The sequence below is a fragment of the Sarcophilus harrisii genome, chromosome 6, assembly GCF_902635505.1.
Source record: "Sarcophilus harrisii chromosome 6, mSarHar1.11, whole genome shotgun sequence".
Classification (NCBI taxonomy): domain Eukaryota; kingdom Metazoa; phylum Chordata; class Mammalia; order Dasyuromorphia; family Dasyuridae; genus Sarcophilus; species Sarcophilus harrisii.
Genome location: NC_045431.1, coordinates 244532086 through 244559995, shown reverse-complemented (window position 1 = coordinate 244559995; position 27910 = coordinate 244532086). Strand labels below are relative to the sequence as shown.

The window sequence follows — 27910 nt, the reverse complement described above, 5'->3', positions numbered from 1 at the left end:
GGAGTGACGCCCTTTTCTCGGAGCAGCCCGGTGTCCTGCTAAGAGCCGGTCTCCGTCTCCTTCAGACTTAGAAAGGAGATGAGGATTCTGTTCTTTCTCCTCCAAAAGAGAACGGGCCCAGCCAGTGGGGAGAGCTGCCGGGGACAGAGGCCTCCCGGGGGGGGGGCTCAGAACCTGGCTGGACAGGCCTGGGCTGGGGTCTGAGCTGCTGGTCCCTTCCCGGGGGCCTCCCCTCGCCCCTCCGGCCTGATCGGGGCCCCCTGACGGGTCCTTCTGGCTCTGACTCCCACAGGCACCGCCTCGAGGAGGGCCAGGCTACCAGCTGGTCACGCCGGCTCAAAGTGTTCCTCTGCTGCACGCGGACCAAGGACTCCCAGTCGGTGAGGGCCCGTCCGCCCCTCCCTGGTTCCGCCACAGAGCCTCAGGGCGGGGGGGGGGGCAGAGCCTCAGGGGGGTGACAGAACCTCGGGGGGGCGGGCACTGCCCCCGCCTGGCAGCAGCACATCACCCGCCAGAAGGGCCCCACCTGCCTGGGGAGGAGGGCTGGGGAACACTCCCAGCATCAGGAACAGCCGGGGTGAAGGCCGGGTCAGAAGTGACCAGGTGCCCTGTGTGGCGGGATCACAGAAGGGCCAGAGAGGGAGCTCTTGATGCCCGAGGGAACCCTGGGGGGAACTGGCTGCAGCAGTGGGGAGGGGACCAGAGTGGGGAGGGACCCGAGGGCAGGGCCCAGTTTGGAGGCCCCACACTCGTCCGAGAATGGGTGATGAGCTCAGCGGGGGCCGAAGAGGAGACACGAGGGATGGGGCGCAAGAGGGGGCCCCAGGGCAGGCTTCCTGGAGGAGGACTGACTGATGGGGATCTCCCCCCTCTCCCGGGCCCCACCCCCACCGGCCCCCGGATGTTCAGGATGCCTACTCAGAAATCGCCTACCTCTTTGCGGAGTTTTTCCGAGACCTCGACATCGTGCCGTCTGATATCATTGCGGGGCTGGTGCTTCTGAGGCAGAGACAGCGGGCCAAGCGCAACGCGGTGCTGGACGAGGTGCGAGGGCCCCACTCCCCCTCCCAGGCCCCCGTCCCCTCCGCCTCCCCCATTCATGGCCTGGCTTCCTCTCGCTCCCAAAGGTTTCCCCTTGGGAGCGTACTTCTCAAAGGCTAAGCAAGGTTCGGGGACCTTAGGAGACCCCAAGCTCAAAGCCACGGGGGCTGTGGCTGCCTCTCCCCATCCCGGGCCCTCAGGCTCTGGTGCCCTTGCCTTCAGGGACAAGGGAGGTTGAGCCTGAGCAGAGCTTCCTGACAGTCTGAAGGGCTCCCTCCGATCCCTGGGCTCGGCCCCGGAGGGCGGGGGGGGGGGGGCGGGTTCCCTAAATGGGGCCTCCTCCAGGTCCAGGATCGAATCCTGGCCAGTGGGAGCATGAGATTCTGGGACAGTTGAGTCCCAGATGGGCTCCGTGCTGTTGGGGAGCACAGGCCCCAGGTGCTCCTGCCTGAGGTGGACACGAGCCCGTGTTCCCCATCATGCCGTGGGAGAGGCCCATGAGAACGGAGGACTGTCGGGGGCTCTGAGAGGAAGCGGCCGCTGGACGCCCGCCCGGGGTGGGGGCGCCTCCCTGTAACCTGCGCCCCTCCCCGTGCTCCGTTACAGGCCAACAACGACATCTTGGCCTTCCTGTCTGGGATGCCCGTCACCCGAAACACCAAGTATCTGGACCTCAAAAACTCGGTGAGTCCGAAAGGTCCCGGTGACGCCGGAGCCCGTGTGGCCCGCGAGCCCACCCTGCCCCCGCCCACTCCATGCTCCCTCTCACTCCCCATGCAGGATGGGCTCCCCTCCTTCGGCGCCGGCTCTGCTCCGCGGCTCGGGTCCCACCCTCGCCCTCCCCGCCGCGGCCCCTCTTCCTGCACCAGGCTGCCCCCCAGCCCTTCTTCAGAGCTCGCATCTGTCCGCCTGGGCCTGGCCGCGGGGCACGTTCCACAGGGCCAAACCCTGACTATGACCACGAGAGGAGATGCCATCCCGGCCTCCCCCCCAAGGCTTTGCTCAGTCAGTCGGCAAGAACTTATTAAGCCCTTGGTGTGGGCTAAGCGCTATCCGGGGCCGGGGAGACCGAGTAGGCACCACCAGGCCCCAAGGATGCTCCGCTCCCATCTGCGTGGCCGCCACCCGCCTCCCTCCCGCGCCTCGCCACCGCGAAGCCGCCGTCCCCACGTGTCTCGGCCTCCCCCCTCCCCCCGCCCAGCATAGGGGGCGCCATCCCTCGTCCCCCCCGGACCCTTCTCCCAGGGAGCCTCGGCCCTCAGGGCCCATCAGAGGCAGCGGGCGTCCAGCAGCCGTCCCAGGGCGGGAGCTTCCTTCCACACAAGATAATTGCCTTCCCTACCCTTGTTCCTGAAGAGCAGACTGAGAAGACAGGGATGTTTCCGCCCCTCTGGGCCCTGATTAAGGAGCTACCTATTTAACTTTACAAGATGACTAATAACCTCTTTTTAACTTTTTACAAGGTGACTAATCCCCTTTCAGGAGACGCGCCTGCTCTCCCCTCACCTGGGACTCCCGGGCACACGGAGGTGGCGGAGCCTCTGGCTTCTGGGGGAGCACGGAGCGAGCCTGGCCCGGGGACCCCCAGGGTCCCCCCACCCTGGCCTCTGCACCTATCCCAGGGCTTGGAAGGGGACAGGGGCGGGGCTCCTTCTCCTGGGGGGGACCGGTGGCCTTCCTCACCTCCCCCTGGGCTTGGATGCCTCGCTCCGGGGCTTAGGACCCACACACCCCCCCCCGTCAGCGGCTGCTGGGGCGGGAGTTGGGCTCCTCGGACTCACCCGGGACGTGTTCTGGCTGCCTGGCTCTCCTCGGGACGGGCCCCAACCGGATGCCGTGCCAAGGCCTCGTCCCCAAGTCATTAATCCTGAGATTGACGCAATAGGACGGGTCTCTGTAGGATTCACAACCTCCTTGCACAGAGATAATTAGAGAAATGCAATTACTGTCTCCTCTGGCCCCCCCCCCCCCCCCCCCCCCCCCCCCCCCCCCCCCCCCCCCCCCCCCCCCCCAGGCCTCCTGCCGTACGACAGCTCAAGTCCTTCCCGTTACCTCGGCCCTCGAGGTGGCCGTCGCCGGGGCCCCTGAGAGGGGCCGCTCCCACCCGGCTTGACGCTGCCCCTGGGCCGGGCCTGACGCTGCCCCCTCCTCTCTTTCAGCATGAGATGCTTCGCTACAAAGAGGTCTGTTATTACATGCTCTTTGCCCTGGCTGCCTATGGTTGGCCCATGTACCCGGTCCCGGGCCCTTTTCGTAAGCCTGTCCTCTTCCTCTTCCTCCTTTCCTCCCTCCCTCCTCCTTCCTCCCTCCTTCCTCCCTTCCTCCTCCCTCTGTCTCTCTCTTCCTCCCTCCCTCCCTCCCTTCCTTTTCTTCGTTTCCTTCCTTCCTTCCTCCCTTCTCTCCTTCCTCCTTTCTTTCCTTCCCTTCCTTCCTCTTTCTTCCCTTCTTTTCTTCCTCCTTCCCTCCCTCCCTTTCTTCCCCAAGCAAACCAACAGTAAAAGTGCGGATCTGATGCCCTTTTCCAGCAGAGCCCCCAGCCCTGGCACCTTTCCCCAGGCCCTGAGGGAGGCTCCATGAAACATCTTCATCCCTCATCCCTCACCTGACCCACTTCAGAGCATCACATCCGGGTTGGAAGAGCGGAGTGTCCCACGGACGCCCGCATCCTTGACCTACTCCTGTCTCCTTGCCGTCCCTCACTAGCACACCTGCCCCTCCTTCTCCCCCTCCAGAGACAGACCCTCCTAAGTGGGCCAGGACACTGTGCCCTCCCCCACGAGGGCACTGCTTGTTCCCGTGGCAGCTGGGGCCCTGAACTAGGACAGCTCCCCGGGCCGCCGGGCTAGCTGGCGTGACAGCCGCAGACGGCATGGCCGTGCAGAGCCGGTGGTGGCCGCAGAAGCCCCAAGCCGCTGGGCTCACTGCCCCCTGCCCAGAAGGGGACATCCGGGGCCCCCGGAGGAAGCCTTCCCTGGCCCTTTGGCAGGGGCGGCACAGAAAGTGAGGGCTTCCCGGGACACTCAGGTTGGAGTCAAGAAACTGTCACATAGAAGGTTAAAGCAGGACCCCAGACCAGAGAGCAGAGGATGGAGGGGGCTCAGATTGTGGAACAACTGAGCCGGGAGGGACCTTAGACATTCACTGTGGGAGCCACAGCAGAGCTGGGCTTAGAGGCAGCCCGGGAGCTCAGAGGGTGCCTGGGGCTTCCCCTCCAGCTCTGGCCAGATGCCAGGCCCAGGCCACAGAACCCGCTCCCGGGTCAGCAGTGGCTCTGGCCGGGCAGCCTGAGGGTGGCTCGCCACGTTCCCCGAGGTTTCAGGCACTGGGCCATTTGGGCCTCGGCAGGTGAAGAAGTGGGCCTTCACCCATAGAGGCTTCCTCCTCCTCCTTGGGTCCCAGGGCTGGTGGGCCTGGCCTTCACATGCCAGCTGGCAGGGAGAGGCTGGGGCTGGGCAGGGCGGGGGCTGGGGGCCATGGCGGGGCTGACCCAGGGGGCCCCTCTCCTTCTTGTGAGATGCTCTTGGAGGTCACGCCCCACGACTTGGACGTTCCTTGACCCTGTAGCTGCCTCCAAACCTCAGAGTGCCAGAGGGAAGCTCTGAACCCAAAGAGGATGTTTTCCTTCAGCTTCTGCGGCCAAGCCCTGGAGGCTGAAGGAAGCCTCCAGCAGCCCCTTTGTCCCAGGCACCCCCGCCTCCCTCAGATGGAAGGGTGTGTGCCCAAGCCAGGGTCCCCGCCCTTCCGTCCCGGTCCAGCCCCATGAGCGGCCCTCAGGGACAGCCGGTCGGCCCTTCGTTGCTGCTTCGTCCCCCAATTGGAGGCGGAAGCCAGGACCTCATTCAGACACTTAAGACTTTGCCGTCCAAAGCAGAGGCTGCTCCTCTGCTGGGGGCCTGGGGTGAAAGGTTCAGATCAGGTGGCCCCTTGGACCCCATCCAGCTCGAATGTGATTGGCCTGTCCATGCCATGTCCACACACACACACACACACACACACACACACACTCTCACACTCACACATACACCCCACCCCCAGTTCTTCCCAAGTTTATAAAGCACCTCATTATCTCCTTTTGAAACTCCGAGTCCCACAGAGGCCCCAGTAGCCGGCGGTGGAACCCCAGGCCCTTCTTGGGGGGTTTTTAGCCAGATTGGATCATGTTGGTGTGGAGGCTGACCTTGATAAAGAGTATCCTTCAGCACAGGTTCACAGCGTGCGCTCGGCCCCGCCACGTTCCTAAATATTGTTTGATGTTTTATTGATTTTTCTATTTTTTGAAATTTTTTAAAATTTAAAAAATCTACTGCCATTTACCAATGAGTCACTAAGACCCTTTCTTTAGCACCAGCCTTGGCAGCAGGAGGACCCAAGTTCAAATTTGACGTTTCCTATCTGTGTGACCCTGGGCAAGTCACTTAACCCCAAATGCCTCAGTAGAGAGAGGGAGAGAACCTCCTTTGTAGTAAGCCAGGAGTGAAGCAGAACTGATCACCCGGGGTCTAGACGGGCTCCTCACCGGGCCAGGGTCAGAGGCCTGGCCACCCTGAGTCAGCAAGAGGCTAAGTCTCTCCCTTTCCCGCCGGAAGGACAAGCCCCACCTCCATCCCGGGGAGGGGGCAGGTTCCTCTTCCCCAGCCAGAGCCATGAGGTCACTGCAGATTCCAGGGCCCTGGTGGCTCACGGCGCTTATCGGCTCCTCACGAGGAGCTTAGGGAACTTGCCCCATGTGGCGGGTGAGGTGCGGGGCTCGCCCTGGCTCACAGCGAGGGAGGAAGTGCAGGGGGGGACCGACAATGTCCAGCCTCCCTGTCCAGGGATGAGCCTTAAGGCTCCCGGGGTTCCCAAGGACCCCAGAACGTGAGGGAGGCTGGGGGGAAAGGTCATTAGGCCCCCTGGGGGGGATTTAGGGGAATTAGGCTGGCTCCTGCTTCTCGCACTGGCCATGGGGCCCTAGAGCAGGCCTCTGGTGGGGCTCTGGATAAGGCTCCTGCCTGAGAGCCGGGCAGGCCAGAGACGCTGCTCCTGGGGAGCATGGGTTGGCTGCTGGCTCCCTCTGGTGGCCCGCGGTGGAGCTGCGCCCTGTCATCCTCCCCAGCCTCCATGCTCCTCCGTGTCCCCCACAGGTGCTGCCTCTGCCCCTCCCGCCCCCGCTTCGCCCCCGGGGTCACCATCGAGGAGGACAACTGCTGCGGCTGCAACGCCATCGCCATCCGCCGCCACTTCCTGGACGAGAACATGAGCTCGGTGGACATCGTCTACACCTCCTGCCACGATGCGGTGAGGGCTCGCGCAGGGGACACAGGACCCGCTTCACCTACCTGGGCCTCGGGCCCCTCCAGCCCCCCCGGCCCTGCCAGCAGCGAGTGACCGCCCTGCTCTGTCCTAGCCCCGGGGAACAAGTAGGACTCCTCCCTGCACCCTCCTCTCTGGCCCAAGAGCTGAGGGGTCAGACTGAGCCCGAAGAGCCCCTGGCGGAGGTGGCCGGCTCCCCTCCCCACCCTCTGGGCTGGCGGTGCCCGCGGGCCCGGGGCCAGAACCGGGAAGGTGATGGTGGGAGAGCCTGGATGGGGCGCCGCCCCGGGCCCCTCCCTCCTCCTGGGCCCCCCTCTCTGGCCGTGGCACCCCCGCCTCCCCCCGCCCCCTCCCCATCTTCCATGGGAGCCCTAGAAAGCAAGCTCTTTCTCAGGGCAGTCTCCAAGCAGCGCAGCAGGCACGGAGGGGCTCGGGGGGAGGAAGAGCCGGGGCCCTGCCGCCCAGGCTGCCGGGAGACAGTGCGGGCGCCCGTGGGAGCCCGGGACGGGAGAGGAGATGGCAGAGTGTGAAATTGTGTGGGACGCAGCAGAAGGCCCGGGGGAGTCGGAGACGGGGAGATGGGAGTGGGCTGGTCAGCTGTGGGGAGGCTCGGGCCTTGAGGAATAGCCTAGATGAGTCTGGGGGCAGAGAGCAGGGCATTCTGGGGGTGCACAGCCCACACAGGCACAGGGAGGAGGGACACAGTGTAAGCAAGCACAGGGAAGGAGGGGGGGCCACAGCCCAAACAAGTGCAGGGAGGGGAGCACAGCCCAAGCAGACATGGGAGAAGGAGGATGGCTGCGGGGCAGGCCCAATGTGACGGGCTGAGTTTGAGCGCCTGCTGGGGAAGCCGGCCAGCCTCGGGGGCGGCCTCTGGAGCTTCCCCCTAATACTGGCCTCTGCCATGAGAGGAGCCCAGTGCCCGCTCCTCTCTGACTCGGTGGCTCTGCTTCCTCTCCAGGTCTACGAAACCCCCTTCTATGTGGCTGTGGACCATGACAAGAAGAAGGTGGTCATCAGCATCCGGGGCACCCTGTCCCCTAAGGTAGGTGGCCCTCGCCACCCCTTCCCCTTGGGCGTCTGCCCGGCAAGCAGCCGAGCCCTAGGGAGCCCCTGGTCTGTGCCAGGCCCGGGGCCGGCCTGGGAGAATGAGGACAACGAGGAGGTGGGACCGGGGCGGGTAGCCGTGTGATGGCGGCTGTTATAAAGAGAGTGATCTCAGTGCGGTGGCAGTTTGGGGGAGACCCCAAGTTCCCTTCCCCGCCAGCTCCCCTTCCCTGGCTTCTTGCGGCTCTAACTCTGGATTCTCCTCCAAGGACGCGCTGACAGACCTGACGGGCGACGCCGAGCGGCTCCCGGTGGAGGGTCACCACGGCACGTGGCTGGGACACAAGGTAAGCCCCGGGCCCTTTTCTGCAGCGCCCTCTGCCTGTACCCCTTGCCCTTCTGCTGGCCCCGGGGGCGTCACCTTCTCTGGAGCCCGAGAAGAACGGGCGCCCTGACCCACCCTCCCCCTTCATAGGGGATGGTCCTCTCTGCCGAATACATTAAGAAGAAGCTGGAGCAGGAGATGGTCCTCTCGCAAGCCTTCGGGCGGGATCTGGTGAGTGGCCCGCGGGCCCCAGCCACTCCTGGGATGCCCTCTCGGGGATTGGGGGGCAGCCATGCCCTGCGTGGCTCGGCGGGGTCGTGGCCGGGCATCTGACCTCTGCTCTCTCCCCCAGGGCAGAGGAACCAAGCACTACGGCCTGATCGTGGTGGGCCACTCTTTGGGGGCCGGCACTGCCGCCATCCTCTCCTTCCTCCTGCGCCCTCAGTACCCAAGTCTCAAGTGCTTTGCCTACTCCCCGCCGGGGGGCCTGCTGAGGTAGGCGGACGCCGCGGCCGGGAACGAGGCGGCCTCTGGGCCCTTGGAGCCGCTGGGGGCTGCGATGCGTCTTTGGGGGTCTGGACCTGGCAAAGGGAGGAGGGCCGATGCTCAGAAAACCCGGGGGGGGGGGGCTGGGCCCCGGGGCCAGAGTCAGCTCTGGGGAACTCGGAAATGGGAACGTGCAGAGCCCTGGAGAACCACCCGCCACCCAATCCCAAGGGGGGGAAGATGGGGAGCTTGGGAGAGGAGGCTCGGCCTCTGGAGCCCGGGCAGGGACCCCCGCCCCACCAGACTGCTGCCCCCCAAAGGAGTTAGGCAGGAAACGGTGCAGCCGAGAGAACCTCAGGCCACGTGCCGGGGGAGCCCTTAGCCGGGCCCGCCTCAGCCTCCCCATCTCTCAAGGGCAGAAGGTGCACACCCCTCCCCCCATGGGGCTGGGCTTGGAAGAGAGACCCTGGACCCAGGGGCGCAACCCAGGGTTAGGGGTCATGGGGACCAGTGCAGGGGCACCAAGGGAGAAAAGGAGCCATGGCCCCTGCCCTCAAGGAGCTAACAGTTGTGTGTGAGTGTATGTGAGTGAGTGTAAGACACATGGGCCACACACACACACATTCACACACTCACACTCGCACACACATACACACGTGGGACCCCCGTGCCTCCTGGGGCTTTTCTTGGCAGAGATCCCAGAGGGCGTGGCCAGCTCTTTCTCCAGCTCATTTGACAGATAAGGAAACTGAGGCAGCGGGGGGAGGGGCTTCCCCGGGGGTCACACGGCTGGTCAGTGTCAGGATTTGGTGCTCTGGGGAGCCGCCCTTCCCCTCCCACAGCCTTCGCAGCACTTGGATGAAGCTCCAGGCTGTAGATGCATTGGGCAAAGGGATGTTCCATACCAGAAGTTCCCTCCCCACAAATCAAAAGTCCAAGAGGAAACCTGCCTCCCAGGGGGGTCCGAGAGGGACCCGAGGCGGGCTCTGGTCTCTCGGGGAGACCAGGCTCCCTGTGTGAGGGGGAGGAGTCTGGGCCAGTCGGGAGGACCCAGGAGGGATCTGGAAAGGGGCGGGGGTGCCGGTGACCCCAGGTTCCAGGCCCTTGACTCCTGCCTCTGGGTTCCTTCTCAGCGAGGACGCCATGGAGTACTCCAAGGAGTTTGTGACGGCCGTGGTCCTGGGCAAAGACCTGGTCCCCAGGCAAGTGCAGCCCCCCCCCGGCCCCCGCCACTGTCCCCACTGGCTCCCAGCCAGTGTCTCTCCCCTTCCCCCTGCCCTCTTCTCAACCCCCCGCGCCCTGGGTGAGCAGATGAAGTGACTGTCTCATGCCCGCCATCTCTTCCCCGGGCACCGGTGCAAGTCTCCACCATGTCAGCGCCCTCCCCTGCCCGGCCCGGCCTAGGACCGGCTCCCTTTGGGGTACCGCCCCTCTCACCGCCCCCAAGACCGCACTCAGCCTCCATTCTCTCCCCACAGAATCGGCCTCTCGCAGCTCGAAGGGTTCCGACGGCAGCTCCTGGACGTCCTGCAGCGGAGCACCAAGCCCAAAGTGAGCGGCACCCCGGTGCCCTGTCACGCCAGGGCCGGGCCCTGTGTCTCCCCCCCGGGATCTATGGGGAGGCGGGGAGGAAGGGCAGGGCTCAGAGCTCCCCTTTCCCTGTCACTAAGACTCACCTGCCGCCCCTCACAGGTCACTTGGTGAGGGAGATAGAGCCGGTAACCCCATTCTGCAGCATGAGTCTAGGGGAGAGGCTGGAGGCTGATCCTCCCTTTTGGCATCCTGGGGGGGGGGGGAGCAGCCAAGATTGCCTAAGGGAGAGAGGGTGCCCCGTGGCTGATGGTGGCGAGCGAGGCCCCCGGGAGGCCCCATACTGGAAGCTAGAGGCCAGAGGCCCTCCAGGGCTCCTTCCTACCCTGAGATCCTGAAGTTCGGGCTTGGGCTCGGGCTTGGGCTCGGGCTTCAAGCATTCTGGGAGTAAGGAACTCGGGTTCAGATCCTGCCTTGGCCTTCCAGAGCTATGTGACCTCTCCAAGTCTCAGTCTTTCCATCCGCACAGTGGGACACCCTCTGCACAATTTAGGCCACAGGCTCGTTATAGGGAAAGTGCTTGGGAATCCTTCAGGCAGGACAGAAACGGGAACTGAGGCTGTTGTGACTTGTGAGACCAGGAGCCGGCCATTGCAGCCTCCGCTTTTCCCCAGAGAGGGTCAGGGCTCCCACAGAGAGAATCACATGCCCACAGAGAGGGTCAGGGCACCCCCAGGGAGGGTCACATGCCCCCAAAAAGGGTCAGGATGCCCCCAGAGAGGGTCACATGCCCCCAAAAAGGGTCAGGATGCCCCCAGAGAGAGTCACGTACCCACAGAGAGGGTCAGGGCACCCACAGAGAGGGTCAGGATGCCCCCTCTCCAGTCTAGAAGCTCCCACCCCTGTTTCATCTCTGTCTCCCCAAAGCCATCCCTGCCATACAGTAGGTGCTTCATAAAGGCACAGGAAGGGATTGAATGGGTGGACCAGGCAGCCCCTGGGAGCCCCGGCCCGATGCATCGGGAGGCCGCAGTGTTCTCCCTCCCTCCGGGGGCTTCCCACCTTCCCTTAAGTCTCTTGCCCGCCACCCTCCCCCAGCTCTTCCTCGGGATCTCGGCGCCTGCACCCACTCTCCTGTTTTTCTCTGCCCTCTTCCCAAACCAGTGGCGCATCATCATCGGGGCCACCAAGTGCATCCCCAAGTCGGAGCTCCCCGAGGAGGCTGAAGTGACCGCCATGGCCAGCAACCGCCTCTGGACCCACCCCAGCGACCTGACCATCGCCCTGTCGGCCAGCACGCCCCTGTACCCCCCCGGCCGCATCATCCACGTGGTGCACAACCACCCAGCCGAGCACTGCTGGTAAGTACCCTCGGGCACCATGGGGCCGAGGGGGGAGCCCCCCGGGCCGGCCAAAGAGATGAGAGCCAGAGCGAGGGGAGGGGTGGGAGAAGCGGGCAGTCAGAGGGCCGCTCTGATCCCCGCCTCTTCCTTTCCCTGTCAATGTCTATCTGACCCAGCTGCTGTGAGCAGGAAGAACCCACGTATTTTGCGATTTGGGGGGACAACAAGGCCTTCAATGAAGTGATCATCTCTCCGGCCATGCTCCATGAGCACCTGCCTTACGTGGTCATGGAGGGGCTGAACAAGGTAAGGGGAGCCACTCAGCCCTGGCCAGGGCGTCCGCCCGGGGCCCCCACACCCGGGGGTGGGCACTTTCCTTTCCCGCTCTCCTTTCCCACCCTGTTACCCCTTCTTTCTGACTCTCGCTTTCCCCCAATAGAACAAGTGAAGCAAAGTAAATGGAGGAGCAGTCTTTCTTCTGCCCCTGCCCCCCGCTTCCTTTTCTCCTCCTCCTCTTCACCTTCCCCCTCCCCCTTTCCTCACCTTCTTCCTGCTCCCCTCCCCCTTTTCCTTTTCCTCCTCCCCATCACCCTCCTTCGCTGACCACTCTCCCTCTCCCTCTCCCCTCCACTCCCCCTGCACCAACTCTGTGCCCCAGTGGTTCCATGGAAACCCCTGCCGCCCAGCTCTGCGCACTTTGCTCTGCACACAGGTCCCATGGGCCTATTTCTCATTTCTGACAGCTCAGTGACTGACCGGTCCTTCACCCTAACTCTCCCCCTCTTAATATGGGCCAGGATGCCCTGGGGCCCCCCACCCCGGGTCCGTGGGAGCGCCCTGTGGGCACCTTCTCCGCCCCATCTCTTTGCCAGTGCACCAAAGGTCCCCGGAAGTACATTGGTGCCCGTGGGACTTTCCCAGCAGACCCCGGCCTGCCGGGGCTGGGGGACCGCAGTGGTTTGGCAGAATCTATACGTCTTAGCGACTCTCCTGGCCTAGAATGTGAGGTCACAGCTCCCAGCCCAGCCCTCCCCGGCTTCCATTCCCCTCTGTCCCCGCAGCCTCTCCGAGGGAGCTGAGCGGGAACCTTGCAGCCCCTTTGATTTCCCCAGCACTGATTTGGCGCCTTCCTTTACCCGGGTGCTGACGGTTGGCATTTCTTCTTTTGAAAGGTGACTTTGACCAATGATCTCTTAGGGAGCTGCTCTTGTTCTTAATTGTGCTAATTCCCTCTATGTCCCACAAACGTGGCGAAGTTCTGGGCTCTTTGGCCCGAGGGATCCTGAGCCCCTACACGAACATGTTTCCTTCCGAGGCCTCGGAAAGGCCCCAGGAGACACGACTCATTCTATAGAGGTGGAACCTGAGGCCTGGACAACCGAGAGGAAAATCGAGGAAGATCCCCAAGGGCCCAGACCCCTCCTTCCCCAGAATCCCACTGACCGGCCCTCTCTGGGCCAAACTTTCAGTGGGTTTCATCCGCCCCCTCTGCCCGGTCTTTGAACCAGGGCAGCCAAGGAGCATCCACAGAGGGACTCGTCCTTCTCTTTCCTTCTCTTTCCTTCTCCTGCCCCCAGGCCTCCTTTGGGCAGGAGATTATGGGTCAGAGGAGAGAAGTGGAAAGCTCAGCCCCAGACAGTTGGGAGTCCTTGATTGACCTACTTGGAGTGAATGGGCAGGGTTGCCTCAGAATGCCCTCAGCATCTTCTGCAGGGTAAGGGATCCCAGGCTCCTCCCTAGGGGCCTTCCTTGAGAACCCAGATGAGAGCACGGCCAGGATTTGGCCCCAAGCACTTCCTAGTGGAACCTCAGACCAGTCCCCAAACCCCCGGGCTTCGCCAGTGTTTTTGTCTGCAAAATAGCAGGGCATAGAGTGCTGGGTCTAGATTTAGACCCTGAGTTCATTTCTCTGAACTCAAATCTGGCCTCAGACTTCCTAGCTGGGTGACCCTGTGCAAGTCATTTCACCCCAGTTACCTCAGTTTCCTCATCTGTGAAACGGACTGAAGGAAGAAATGGCAAACATGCCAAGAAAACCCCAATAGAGTCATGGAGAGCTGGACCCGACCGAAACAACAATTGCATCCGACTCCAGGGACAGTCGGGAGCCTCAAAGGAGACGATGCCCATGAAGCACTTTGTAAACCTTCTGGCCCTGCAGAAGTACTCACTGATATAGCGTCATCGCCATCGTCATGATGGCTACCATTATTGTCATTCATTATCATCATGATCATTTTTGTTATCAATATCACGATCGCTGTTAGTAATTGTTATCGTCGTCATTTTTGTCAGAATTATCATTATCGCCTTCATCATTGTCATCTTCGTTATCGCCAGTATCATGAGCATTGTAATCATCATTTACATCATCATATCATTTTTGTTGTATCTTCGTCATCATCATTGTCAACATTATCGGTAGCATGATCATTGTTGGGAGCGTCATTTTCATCATAATGATCATCGTTATTAACAGTGTTGCCATTTTCACCATCATTATTAAACGTTGTTACCATTACCCTCATGTTATTAACAGCATTGTTACCATTATCCTCATCATTATTAACAGTTAGTTACCATTATCATTATTAAGTGTTGCCATTTTCACCATCATTATTAACATTGTTACCATCATCCTCATGTTATTAACAACATTGTTACCATTATCCTCATCATTATTAACAGTTAGTTACCATTATCATTATTAAGTGTGGCCATTTTCACCATCGTTATTAACATTGTTACCATCACCCTCCTCATCATTAACAGTGTTGCCATTTTCCTCATTATTTGTAAAGGGCTGAAACTCTGACTAGGTGCACTCGGATCAGACAAGCGAGCACTTAAGGCTACTTACCTATCGGACAATAACTCTATTAGCATGTTTGGAATTTCTCTTCTCAATGCTTGGGGTTAGGAGAATTGTAAGGAGGGATTAGGGGGTGGAGAGAGAGGAACCCGAGTCCCTTTGGAGGTGGACGAGGAGAAGGGAGGTCGGGGAGAGCTTGTGGCAGTCTTGTCCATCCCCTTCACTTCTCCCCCTAAGGACCAAGGACTTTTTGCTTATCCTGACTCCGGCTGATGCTGAGGCCTCCAGGGAACTAGTCTGGACTTTACAGTTATTAACATTGTTATCATTACCCTCATCATTATTAACATTGTTACCATTGTCATCATTATTATTAACATTGTTACCATTATTAATATTACTGTTACCATTATCATCATTATTAACACTTATCATTATCATCACCATTATTAACATCATTACCATTATCATTATTATTAACACACTTATTAATATTATTGTTACCATTATCATCATCATTATTAACATTATCATTTTCATCATTATTAACAGTTCTCATTATTAATATTATTATCAATATCATCATCATTACTAACATTATCATTATTATTATTGTTACCATTATCATTTTCATTCTTTTGTTCCTTTCTTCATTAACATTAACCTTCTCATCAACTTGTTTGCCTTTCATCTTTTTAACTTGCTCCTTATCTCCCTTATTAACTCTTTTTCTTTTCTTTTTTTAAGTTTTATCTCATTTATTAACTTATCTTTTTCTTTTGGTTCTCTTTTTAAATTTTAATCATTCTCTCATTCTAACTTTCATTTTTTAATTGTTCCTTTCTTTTCTTGGCTTGTTCCTTATCTTTTAACATTTCCTTTGTCATCCTTTTTTCCTTTCTCATTACTAACATTGCTACCATTATCATCACCATTATTAACATCATTACCATTATCATTATTATTAACACAGTTATTCCATTATAATCATCATTATTAACATTGTTATCATTTTCATCATTATTAACAGTTCTCATTATTATTATTATCAATATCATCATCATTACTAACATTGTTACCATTATCATCATTATTATTAACATTGTTATCATTATTATTATTGTTACCATTATCATCTTCATTAACATTGTTACCATTATCATCCTCATTATTAACAGTTATCATTACGAATATTATTGTTACCATTATCATTTTCATTAACATTGTTATCATTATCATCATTATTAATGTTGTTACCATTTTCAGCATCATCATTAATATTGTTATCATTTTCATCATTATTAATATTATTATCAATATCATCATCATTATTAACATTGTTATCATTATTATTATTGTTACCATTATCATTTTCATTAACATTGTTACCATTATCATCCTCATTACTAACAATTATCATTATGAATATTATTGTTACAATTATCATCTTCATTAACATTATCATCATCATTATTAACATTGTTACCATTTTCATCATCATTATTAACATTGTTATCATTATCATCATCATTATTAACAGTTATCATTATTAATATTGATAGTACATTATCATTTTCATTAACATTGTTATCATAGCCATCATCATTATGAACATCATTAAGATTATTGTTATTATCTTCATTAGTGTAATCATTATTATCATGATTGTCACTTTCATCAGTTTTCATCATCGTTACCATTATCTTCTTCATCCTCATCATTATTGTTATTATCATCGTTATCATCACCCACTTCCATCACCTTCCCAGAAGGCATTCCCTTGCCGACCCCGTCCGTTTCTCAGAAGCACCCATGCCGACATATCAAGCCCCTGGGCCCCTTCCCTTGGGAGTACCCGGGGGTACTTTGCTCTGACAGCTCTTGCCTTTGCTTCGGACGCCAACAGACTGCTGCCCCCGTCACTCCTTCCGGACTCCCCTGGTACCGTCTGAGGCACCATCGTTCTGCCAGTCTTGCAACCTGAATCTTCACTCTCCTTCACCCCAGTTATCCAGTCACTTTATATTCATTTGTTCTGTCTGTTCAGTACCAGTTGAATTCATTTCTCCCTTTTTCTCCCCTCATTCTCCACTAGAGTTCAGGCCCTCAGCCTTCTAATTGGCCTCCCTGCCTCAACTCTCATGCTTCTCTTCTCCCTCCTGTCCATAGTTCAGATGTGAGGGTTCCGTTTTCTTACTCATTAGAATCTCTGAGCTTCTTGTTGCCTCTGTTTGCCTTGGAAAGGCCTTCTCCCCCTCGAGGCTCCGGCCCACCTCATGCCTCCTCACGCTGGATGGTCCGGGCCTCCTCCACCACACTGTCTGCACGCACTTGCATCAGCTCTTCCCGGTGCCTAAAATTCACTCGATCCGCTACTCTATGACTTGGGCGAGTGATTTAACTTTGGAGTGTCCCAGAAAACGCTTTAAGGCTCTTAAGTTTCATGGGCAGAGGAAGTTTTCTCTGTGGTAACGAAGTCAGGAGTCAGGTAAGAAAAAGAAAGGGGGCCAGATTGAAGAAGGAAGGGAAAGGCGAAGAGAAGAAAGATTTGGGCCTGTCCGTGGGGTCGTCCCCAAGTAGGAAGTGACCTCCTTGAGGCAGGACTGTTGTCTTTTGGTTTTTATCTCCCCACCATCCAGCATAGCCTGGCACATGGTAGGTAGGTGCTTAATAAATACTTGATAATTCTGTGATTAATTGACAGGTACTGAAATAGGCCCCTGGGGATACAAAATCAGAAAATCTCGTCTTCGAGCTGCTTATGCTTCACTAGGGGATGCTAGGGGCTTTCTCTGAGAAAGAAATACAAAGCATGGACCGTTTCAAGGCATGCAGTACTAGCAGCTAGAGGGAGTAGGAAGGATGTTCTTTAAGAGGCAGCTGAGGAAATCAAATGCAGGGAAAGAGGAAGTGCCTTTCGGGTACGAGGGATGACAAGTTCAAAGGCACAGAAATGGGAGTTGTCAACAAGACTGGCACTAAAATGGAAAGCTACCAGTGGCTTGGTAACCCCCACTTTCCCCCAACAGCCGCTCTCTCCTCACATGAGCTCCGTCCCGAGCTCAGCTTTTCTCACAGGCCTCCTGGCACTGACCTCATGGGGCCCTAGGTTCCCCACTCACCACCTGAATTTCTCTTTAAACATTTGTTTTAGTGCTCGTTTCTTTCCTTGACGTGAAAACTGATAGTTACGGCTCTGGCTAGAAGGAATCTTAGTGATCATCTCACCAAAGGCCCTCATTCTAGAGGTGAAGAAACTCAGGGAGGGGAAGTTGTCGAAGACACCTTCCCAGGCAGTGATGGGACTGCAGCATGAGCTGGGGTCTCTGGACCCCATTGGGAACGGCTTTGAGAAATCGGGGCACTTTTTTTCTTGAAGATCATGATGAAAAACACCACCGCCGTCACGAGATTTTGGTTTTTTGTGTAACGATATCTGCCAAGCTCCTCTAGAACTTGGGTCATCTCAGGGAGTTGCCCTTGACTGAAAAATATATTGTCCGGGGGGGTCTTAACCTTTTGTGAGCTCTGGATCTCTTGGGCAGCCTGGGGGTGCTCATGGGCCCCTTTGCCAAATAGTGTCTGAGGCATAAAGCAGAAGGTTGGATTACAAAGGAAACCAATTATACTGAAATACAGTTCTCAGAAAAGTTTTTTAAATGTCCACAGATCCCAGGTTACAAATCTCCTACTCGCAAAGGATAGTGTTGTAAAAAATTACCCTGGCATGAGTTATGTCAACAAAAAGTTATTATAATAAATAAAGAAAGAAAAAGCTAAATTTTAGGAAAAATAAAGACAGACTTTCTTTCCATTCAAGTTTGTGGACACTAGGTTAAGATCTGACTAAGCTAACCTCCATCTTTTTTTTCCCTTTTTTTTCTAAATTAAAGCTTTTTATTTAAAAAAAAAAAATCCCCTACTTTTTTCCCTTTTTTTTCTAAATTAAAGCTTTTTATTTTTCAAAAAAAAAAAAAATCCCCTACTCTGTGCACTCTGCTAGTTGGCCACAAAACCTTAGATTGTCTAGTCTCAGGGCTGTTCCTCTGGAGAACTCCTCACATGGCCGGTAAGAAGCACTTAATAAATCTTTTTTTAATGTTTTGATAACTTGCCTCGTTTAATTGGTTTCCTTTGTAATCCTGTACTGTGTGCTTAAAAGGGGTCCGTGGGCTTTGTCGGACTGCCAAGGGGGCCTAGTCCAATCTCATTCAGCAGAGGAAGAAACTGAGGCACAAGGAAGTGACTCAGGTCAGGAGCAGAGCCTGGATTCGCACCTCCGTTCTCCGATTCCAGAGCCGGACTGCTTTCCTCACTTGGCTCTTCTCTGTCCTTGAGCCTAGATCTGAAGCCTCGGCCTCTGTGGGACCTGGCCCGGGCCCAAATAGAGAACTGGGAGTAGGAGGGCTTGGCTAGAAGGGCAGTGAGGCTTAGTCGGTATTATTTGTTGTAATATATTAGCTATAATTGCATATACTATATATAATGCTCTATGTGTTGGTATTGTTGATAATAATATATTAGTTATAAATGTATCATGTCATGTTACCGTATGGATTAGTTGCTATTCGCTAACACTAATGACCGACTTTGATTGGACTTGACGGTCTACAAAGCGCCTCGGCTCATCTGACCCTATCCGGCGGGCCGAGAAGAACGCCGGTGCCATTGCCCCTGGTTTGGCGTTTGGGAGACTCTTGCCCAGAAAAGGAGAGTGCCTTGCGGGTGATCAGCCTCTGAGTAAAAGCCTGGGACAGGACCGGGGCCCAGCTTCTCTCCTGCCTCCAAGACTCGTTTGTCGTTCGGCCCTTTCAAGACCCTGGAACGCCGGGGTGGCCGTTTCCTTTTCCGGCTCATGTTCAGATGAGAAACCGAGGCAAACGGGGTTAAGAGACTCACAGGGAGTAAGCCTCTGAGGCCGGGTTTGAACTTTGGCAGATTTGAACTCAGGCCCCAGGCTGCGTCCTCTCTGCCCAGACTCCAGGCCCCGGCCCTGGCTTGGATTTCAGCTTGCCAGCAGCTGTGAGCCGGGGCTCCCTTTATTTCAGGGGCCTCTCCAGAGCCCCTCTTGAGATTCAGGCCTGGCCTTTCCCCACCAGGTGCTGGAGAACTACAATAAAGGCAAGACCGCCCTGCTCTCTGCAGCCAAGGTCATGGTGAGTCCCACCGAGGTGGATCTGACCCCAGAGCTCATCTTCCAGCAGCAGCCCCTGCCCAGTGGCCCCCCAGGAACCACCATCCACTCCCTGGAGCCTCCGCCAGCCGCCCAGAGGAGCAGCAGCATCAAGTAAGTCCCGTGGGGGGGGGGGGCAAGGGGGAGCGAATGGGGGGAAGGGGCAGTTGCCTCCCTCTAGTCTTCCATCCCGAGATTAAGGCAGCAAAGGGACAGCTCCTCCTCAGGCAACCCCCCCGACCAGCACGCCTCCCTCCTGTGGAGCCCACCCGGGCCCCGCCCGGTGCCCTCCCCCCTCCCGTCCCAGACCCCTGCCCTCTCTTCTCTAGCCTCCCCCTCCCTCCTGAGGGGCAGAGCCCACTGCCGCCCAGGAGCCTCCTACCAATCGGCCCTCCCTGCCCCCACCCCCGCTCCACCCCAATTGGCAGGAGCCAGTCCCAGTCCGAGATCAGCCTGGAGGGTTTCTATGAGACCAAGGCCTTGTCCCCTGCAAGGAAGGACCCGGTGGAGCTGCTGCTGCTCACCACCCAGGAGCGCCTGTCGGTGGAGCTGCAGGACCGGCGGGCCCCCCTCGCCACCATGGAGAGCCTGTCGGACAATGAGTCCATCTACAGCTTCGACTCTCGCCGCTCCTCCGGTTTCCGCAGCATCCGGGGCTCCCCGAGCCTTCACGCGGTCATGGAGAGGGACGAGGGCCACTGCTTCTACATCGACCCGGCCATCCCGGAGGAGAACCCTTCCCTCAGCTCCAGGACAGAACTGCTGGCCGCCGACAGCCTGTCCAAACACTCTCAGGACACGCAGCCGCTGGAGGTCGGGCTGGGCGGCGGCAGCGCCGGGGGGAGTCCACGGCGCCGCTCCAGCGGGGAGGAGGGTGGCTCTTCCCCTGCGCCGGCCAGGGGGGAGCTGACCCTGCACAACGGGCGGCTGGGGGAGTCGCCGAGCCCCCAGGTCCTGGAGTTCGCCGAGTTCATCGACAGCCTCTTCAACCTGGACAGCAAGAGCAGCTCGTTTCAGGACCTCTACTGCATGATGCTCTCCGAGAGCCCCAGCGGCGACTATGGCACGCTGCCCAAGTCGGTGAGCGAGCAGGAGATCCTGCTGCGGGCCCAGTACGAGCCGAACCTGGTGCCCAAGCCCCCCCGGCTCTTCGCCGGCTCCACTGACCCGTCCTCGGGCATCTCGGTGTCCCCCTCCTTCCCCCTCAGCTCCTCAGGAGAGCTCATGGACTTGACCCCCACGGGCCTGAGCAGTCAGGAGTGCCTGGCCACAGACAAGATCCGGACTTCTCCCTCTGGGCACCCGGCCAGCCCCTCCAAGCAGGAGGACCTCGTGATCTCGGCCCTCTAGTTCTGGGGGTGGGGGGAGCTCGGACCCACCGCGCCAAGCATGCGGCAGACCCGGGCCTGGGGTCGCCGTCCCCGCCTGACCACCGGCGATGGCCGGCAGCGTCACGGAGGGCCGGCCGGAGTCCCCGGGCGCCCGCACAGCTGGGGAGGGAGAGGCCGAGCTGCCGGCGCAGGAGAGTGGAATCACAGGGTCCGTTTCCCTACCTCAGCCCCAGTCGGTGATGGCTCCCGGGGTCCCCCATGAGCCGGGCGGGGGGCGAGCTGCCCGGCGCCACCAAAGCCACGACACGTCTGAAAAGGGCCAGGAAAGGGCCGGGCGGCACTTGGCCTCCCGTCCCGCCCTTGCCCCTCCAGGAGCAGCCCGTCCAGAGCTCCTAGGAATGGTCATTCGCTCTTCCCGTGGGCCCCGCCCGGCCCCCGCCAGGCTGGGGCCCTGCCAGCCCATCTTGGTGCCCAGAGCCTGGGCGTAGGAAGGCGGGTGTCATAGCAGTTGATTTCTCTGACTGTTCCATCTCCTCCCTGGCCCCCATCGGCTGGCTCTTCCCCCACCCCCCACGTCCCTGGGTCGCCAGCCTAGGGGCTCGGGCAGCCGTCACAAACCATGTGTTTACAGAAGCCAACGGGCTCAGCCGGAACCTTTCTTCTCTGGGCAGCTGGGGGCTCCCTGGGGCGGGGGGCACCCATCCCAGCTCCCCTCCCCCCCGCACTCCTCCGAGGAAGGAGCCTTGTGGGCCCAGCTCCCTCCTCAGCCCCGGGACCCCCCGTTTAGTTGCACTTGCCCTGTGCCCCGTTCTGCTTCAAGGGGATGTCCCATTGAAGGGACCCTACGAGTTTGACCTGAGGCTTTGAGATGGACTTTCTGAAGGGGAGGGATCCCATGGGCTCTGGGGGGGACGCTGGGGGGTCCCGGGACCCGGTATCTCTGCACTGACCTCTCCCTCATAGGCCCATTGGCTCCGGCCTCGGGGCTGCCCGCCGGTCCCTCTCAGGGGGCCGCCCCCTCCCCTCACCCCTTTCTCCAACGTCTGCACCCCCCCAGCTGAGCCCCAGCTGCATGGTGAGCTGTACCGCTTCAGAGAGGAGGGAAAGTGGGCATGTGTGCTGCTTGCTGGGCTGTCCGTAGGCCTCCCTCCCTGCCTCCCTGCCTCCCTGCCAACTGCATGCATTCCCAGAGCTCAGGATGCTTTTGGAGAGAGGGTCTTTGCCTGCTTCCCCCCCCCCCCCCAGTGTCCAGACACCTTGGATGCCAGTATTTGAAACGAAACCCTTTGCTACCTCCTCCCCGCCCTGTGGCCGGGCCACCTGCTCCCAGGCCGCAGCTCTCAGTCCCTTTGAGAGGAACGCCGGAGCGCCTCCTGCTGGGAGGCCCCGTCCATCCCCCCTGCTAGCCCTCGCCCCCGTTAGCAGCAAGGGAAGGCGGCCCCCGCCGCTCACTGCCCTGTGAGGAAGGGGCATGAAGGCCTGCTTGGGCTGCCTTAGAAAGGGATGTCTGAGGGCCCTCCCCACAGGAGGGTTCTGTGGCCTCCCACATGCTGCCATACCCACAGAGGTGCCCATCAGAGACTGAGCCTCCTCCCGCCAGCAGCCACCCCCCTGCGGGGGCACGGCCAGGGGTAAGCCCGGTGTCTGTTTCCTTGCTGAATTGGGGGGACGCCTGGGGAGAGGGTAAGGGGTGAGACTTTCACCCCGCGGCCCTCGCCAGCCGGTACGGCCCGGCGGCTCATGCATGTGTGTGCGCCGGCCTCTACCCCCGGGGTCCAAGGAAATGGCGGCGGTGCTGCCTCGCTCCCTCTGCTCGCCTTTCTCCCCGGCTCCAGGGGTGACGGCCATGGCGTGCGGCTGCCGGCCTGCCCGGGCTGGGGTAGAGCATCTCCGTCTCTACTCCCGACTCTGCCTCGGTTCCCTTCCACGGAGCTTCTCTTTGGGAATGGCTCGGGTGCCGGCCTCTTCCCAAAGAAGGCGTCAGGAAGCCAGCGAGTGAAGGCCGCCCTCGGAGGGGCCTTCCTCCCTTCACCCCCTCCCCCTGCCCCTGTTTTTCCTGGGCTTCCATCCTGAGCACTTTGAAAGGAAGGGAACGTCCCATGATGCACCTGAGCAGTGACCGCCGGGGGCCGTGGCAGAAGACCCTGCCTGGGGGTGGGGCCCGGCGTGGCGGCTGCTGCCTCCTATGGGAGAGGAATGAGGCTCTATCGCCTGCTTGTCCTTAGCCCCATCCGCGCCCCCGGCCCACCTGCGGCCCTCCTCCCTGTACAGAAGGGAGCTGCTGGAGCTTGGAAGGTTCCACTCCCACCATAAGCTTGCGTCTGGGGGGGTTTTAGTGTCTGTTGGAGGTAGCCTTCTCCATGGGCTCGCCTCCCCCCACACCCCCTTGCCTCGGCCCGCCAAACTCTTGCCCCAGAGGCAGGGCTAGCTGGGTGCTCCAGAACCCTCGGCCTCCCCACCGCGCCTCCCCAAAGGCTGTAGCCACACCGTGTTACAGGGCCGGGTTGGCTGGTCCCGGGTCCCAAGGCTCCTCTACGCTGGGGAGGAGCAGGTTCTCTCCCGAAGGTTCCCGAGAGCTCCGAGACACCGGGGCTCTGCCTCCAACAGAGAAGAACCTCTAGGTGTAAGGGGTCACTCCATTCTTCCCTGGACCAGCAGGGAGCCAGGAGCAGCCACCTCCTCCCTCTAACCCCTCCCTCGCCTCTAGCACAGTTCCCCTCCCCTTTGCCCTCCGACCCCACCCTCAGTGGCCCTGTGCTGCTTCATTCTCCAGGGGCCGCCCGAACCCCCATATGCAATCACTAAGGAAGCAACCAGGCCCCCCCTCCCCGCCCGCTGTGGCCCCCACAGACAGTCACGCACTCCACGTGCCATTCCCATCTGATTTTTTTGTATCTAATGTATGAAAGATCCAAACTAATAATGCTGTAAAAAAGGAGAGACAAATTAATATAGCTTATTCTATAAATCTATCTGTATATAGAGGTTTCTGTATATTGTATAGAGCTGTGTATAAACTGGTTGTAGAAGCAGGCTTGGTGTGAGTGACTTTTCCCAGCAGGCCCTGGGGACAGGAGGGGACACTTTTTTTTCAGTGTCAAGCGCTGTTCTGGGGTCCGGTATCAAAGACCAAAAGGAAGTCATTTCCACTCAGAGAGCTTACATTCTGTGCCCATTTCAGCAGACTGGCCTTTTCCAAAAGTGGGGCGGGGGGGGTTGGGGGGCGCAACAAACATTTATCAAGCCTTTGTTCAGGTTGCTGGTTGGCACAGTGGGTGGTGCCAGACTTGGAGGCGGGCGGTCCCGAGCTCATCCTGCTTCAGACACTAAATCTGAAACTCAAGCTTCCTTGTGTATAGAATGAAGACAGCCACGTGGCACAGTTTGCCTCAGTTTCCTCATCTGTAAAGTGAGCTAGAGAACAAAATGGCAAATCATTCCGGTGTTTTTGCCGAGAAAACCCCAAATGGAATCACGAAGAATCAGACACGACCCAACAACAGCATCTGCTTTCCAGAGTTCGAATGACAGATTTGTAAAGTACTTTGCAAACCTTAAAGTGCTTTATAAATACTGGGTATTATTTTGTGCCAGATCCTGTATTAAACAGTAACGAATACAGAGAAAGTGGAAAACGGCTTCCTGGAGAGAAGAGGGCAGAACTTGGGACAGAGCATGCCCACAGGCACCCACCATCCCCGCCATGCAGACAGCCTCTTAGGAAGAGAAGCACAGGCTTTGGAGTCACAAGTGGGTTCCAGTATTAGTTCAGCTCCATATTCCAGTGCAACAGTGTAGTACAAAGAAAAGCCTCTGACCCTGAAGCAGCAGAAGGTCTGGGATCTGATTCTGCCTGATGTTTACTACCTGTGTGACTAAACTTCCCTGGGCCTTAGATTGCTTGAATGTCAAATGAGGGGACCAGACTCCTTAGTAAGCTCTGGATCTGATCGGAGGACCTTGGACAGCAATCAGTCAGCATTTATTAAAGTGCTGTGTGCCAGGATTCAGGAAGACCCGAGTTCAAATCCAGTCTCAGATACTTGCGTGTGACCCTAAGTAAGTCACTTAACCTCTGCCTCAGTTTCCTCAACTATAAATGGGGCTTATAATATCATCTACCTCCCAGGGTTGTGAGGATCAAATGAAATATTTATAAAAGAGCTTAGCATAATGCCTTGCTCCTAGTAGGTACTATTTAAGTGTTTGTTCCTCCTCTTTCTAGGAATTGGCGATCCAAATATACTTGTGTTTTCACAGCTAACGAAATGTCATATACACATACGTCTCTGTATACAGAGAAAGAAACAACCTAGTGACCTTTGGCTTGAGTCTTGAAAGGAGTGAGGAATTCCAAGAAGCAAAGGCGAGATAGGATGGCATAACAGGCATCAGGGATAGTCTATGTAAAAGTACTGCGGTGGGAGATGAATTCTGTGTATGGAGAATATCAACTTGGGTTCAACCATAATGTTTGTGCTATAAATTAGGCTGGAAAGATAAGCTGGAGCCAGATCCCAAGGGCTTGAGATTCCAGAGAAGTCTGCATTTTCTCCTAAAGCCTAAGGAAAACAACTGATTTTTTTTTTTTTTTTTCACAAGGAAACGGCAGAGTTGTGCTTGGGCTTCAAGGATATCAGTGTGGCAGTAAGTGAAGAATGAGTCTGGAGGCAGGGAGGCCCGTAGGACTGTTGGAATAACCTGGGTGTGACTCGGACTGACATGGTTGTGGGGTGAGTGGAAAGGAAGAGCCAAGTCTGGGTCATGTTGAGGAGTCAGACTCGCCAACTGATTGGATGATGACGCGTGAGCGGGAAGAGCTGATGGGAATTCCTAGTTGCAAAGCTGGCTGGCTAGAAGAATGGCGGCCTCCTGGCCAGAATCAGGGAAGCAGGGAGAAAAGGAACTCGGGCCCAAAGGAAAGGAGTTCTGTCATGGGCATATTAAGCTGGGATGCTTTTGGGGCTGCAGGGTGCAGAGGTCAAATTGGAGACGGGACTAGAGCTTAGAAGAGAAGCGAGAATTTGGGGGAGAGAGAAAGAGGTCAAATCTGGGAGTTATCTGTGTGGAAATGAGAGGTGAACCCATGGAAGCTGATGAGAGAGAAGATAGAGGAGGGAGAGAGAGAAGAGGGAAGGGAGAGACGGGAGAGAGAGAGAAAGGAAGAATGAAAGAAAAAGAAGAGGAGGGAGAATAGAGGAAGAGAGAAGATGGGGGAGAGAGAACAAGAATAAGGAGGAAGAGGAAGAGAAGGAAAAAAGAGGAGAGAAGGCCCAGAATAGAGCTCTGGGGTTCATATACCAAAGATGGAAGGTGGAGATCTTTCCAGGGAGACAGAAGGATCAACTGGACAGAGAAGAGGACAATGGGATAGGATGATCATGAAAACTCAGTTTCCTTTTCAATAATAAAGATTAGGGTGAACAAGGATCTCTAAGGTTCCCTTTAACATTCTCCAGTCCCTCCTTACAACTAGCTTTATAATACCCACAGTTTCAAAGTGAGTCCCAGCCAGGCTGCCATGTTTGAGAGCTTAAGAGCCTAGGGAAGCCACCTTTCCCTTAGTTTCAGTTGTGCCCAACCAGACAACTCCTAAAATGCCTCCCGACGTGGCAGCAAAGTGTGACGGGATATCCGCAAGGTTGGGGCTCTGATGACCTGGGTTTGAATCCTGGCTGTGACCTGTAGCACTTTGGACAAATTACTTATAAACTTCTGGGCCTCAGTTTACTTTTCTGTAAAATGAGGGAGTTGGATAACATGGCCTCTGAGGTCCATGCATAGCACTAGGATCAGATCCTGGCTCACCGCCTCGAGGAAGTCATTCGATTTTCTGGGCCTCAGTTTCCTTCTTCTGTTAAGTGAGAGGGCTGGGTTCTGCTCTTCTTTCTGGCTCTAAATTTATGTATGAGTCAGAGAATTCAAAGAGGGAGAATGTTCTCCTTTCAGACAGCAGGTGGCGCTGCTAGGCCCTTCAGGGAGCCTTCATGGTGGCAGAGAGCAACTTTGACTCTTCCTTTGGCTTGACCTAATCACAGGATGGGGTCCCTTCTTCGAAGAACCCCTGGGCGGCCCCGCTGACACATCCAGGGAGAACTGGACTGGTGGAGATGGAAGAGACCCTAGACTTGGGGTCCTCCCTTTCGTCCTTCCTCTCTCTGACTCTGTATCTGTCTGTTTGTCTCCCTCTCTCCCTCCTTCCTTCCTTCCTTCCTTCCTTCCTCTCTCTGTCTCTCTCCCTATCTCTTCCTTCCCTCCTTCCTCCTTCCTCTTTCCTTCCTTCCTTCCTTCCTTCCTTCCTCTCTCTGTCTCTCTCCCTCTCTATCTCTTCCTTCCCTCCTTCCTCCTTACTCTTTCCTTCCTTCCTTCCTTCCTTCCTTCCTTCCTTCCTTCCTCTCTCTGTCTCTCTCCCTCTCTATCTCTTCCTTCTCTCCTTCCTCCTTACTCTTTCCTTCCCTCCCTCCCTCCCTTCCTTCATTTTAGACTCCTTTAGAATTGAGTCACAGTTGGTCAGAGGGCTAGATGTTTCCATCGAAGGGGGCCCCGCCGTGAATGTCTGTTAGGGAACTAGAAATGCTCCACATCAAGCCTCAAGATTCAGGTCTCACTGGGGACTGCCCCCCCCCAGCCCCATTTTTCCAGCTCCAAGTCACAAAGAAGCGACTTAGTGGGTCCCCCGGCCAGGAAGCACTTATGGAGCATTTTAAAATTAAAATGTTTTTATTGATGAGGGAATGGATAGGAAGGAGGTTAAATGATTTGTCCCAGCTCCCATGAGCCTCCAGGACTGCCTTGGAACCACCCCAGCCAGGGAGTTTGGGAGTGTGTCCCGCTGCCTCTCTGGCCACGGCCCAGTGAAGAAAGGGATCAAGGCGGGTTTTGAGGGGAGTCCAAGAAGGTGCTGAGCCAGGGGCGGGTCTTACTGCTCATGTGTTGCCAGAGTATCGTGGGTGCTCCTCACTAGCAGAGCCTTGGGGGGGAGGGGGGGGAATCTCTCCCCACTGTGGCAGACAGCACCCACCCCCCACTCCAACATAAACACCGGCACATGTGCAGACACTCACATGCCCCCGGCTACCCATGATTCCCCGCCCCCGGGCCCCGGGCCTTTTGCATCAACTCTCACTCAAACCTAAAGAAAGAGAGCCCACCTTCTGGTTCCCGGATCGTGCAGCATCTCCGCCAGAGACAACTAGCTTGTACAGGGGGGAAAGCACGAGTCAAATCCGGCCTCAGGCACTGGCTGTATCACCTTGAGCAGGTCCTCTGCTTGCTTTCTCCGCGGGTAAACTAGAGATCATAATGGCACTGTCCGTCCCAGGCTCTTGTAAGGAATAAATGAAATAATATTTATAAGGTGCTTGGCACATAGGAGACCCTTAATAAGTATTGCCTTCCTTCTTTGTTCTCTCCTTTCATTCTTTCCTCCTCTTTTTTCCTTCCTTCCTTTCTTCCTACCATCCTCCCTCCCTCCCTTCCTTCCTTCTTTCCTTTCTTCCTTCTTTCCTCCCTCCCTTCTTCTTTCCCTCC

General features: G+C 56.8%; 1 protein-coding gene across 1 annotated transcript in view; it reads left to right on the top strand.

Moving 5' to 3' along the window:
• DAGLA (diacylglycerol lipase alpha) overlaps nt 1-23413 on the top strand; it is a 34915-nt gene extending 11502 nt beyond the window's left edge. The window contains exons 5-20 of the mRNA XM_031943656.1: nt 293-380; nt 910-1044; nt 1648-1725; nt 3201-3294; nt 5628-5774; nt 6038-6318; nt 7295-7378; nt 7650-7727; nt 7856-7936; nt 8058-8200; nt 9325-9393; nt 9670-9742; nt 10886-11082; nt 11241-11370; nt 18976-19163; nt 19478-23413. Coding sequence (XP_031799516.1) covers nt 293-380; nt 910-1044; nt 1648-1725; nt 3201-3294; nt 5628-5774; nt 6038-6318; nt 7295-7378; nt 7650-7727; nt 7856-7936; nt 8058-8200; nt 9325-9393; nt 9670-9742; nt 10886-11082; nt 11241-11370; nt 18976-19163; nt 19478-20399 — 2788 coding nt within the window. The 3' untranslated portion in view covers nt 20400-23413. The remainder of the gene's footprint in view (nt 1-292; nt 381-909; nt 1045-1647; nt 1726-3200; nt 3295-5627; nt 5775-6037; nt 6319-7294; nt 7379-7649; nt 7728-7855; nt 7937-8057; nt 8201-9324; nt 9394-9669; nt 9743-10885; nt 11083-11240; nt 11371-18975; nt 19164-19477) is intronic.
• Nucleotides 23414-27910: the final 4497 nt, after the last annotated feature.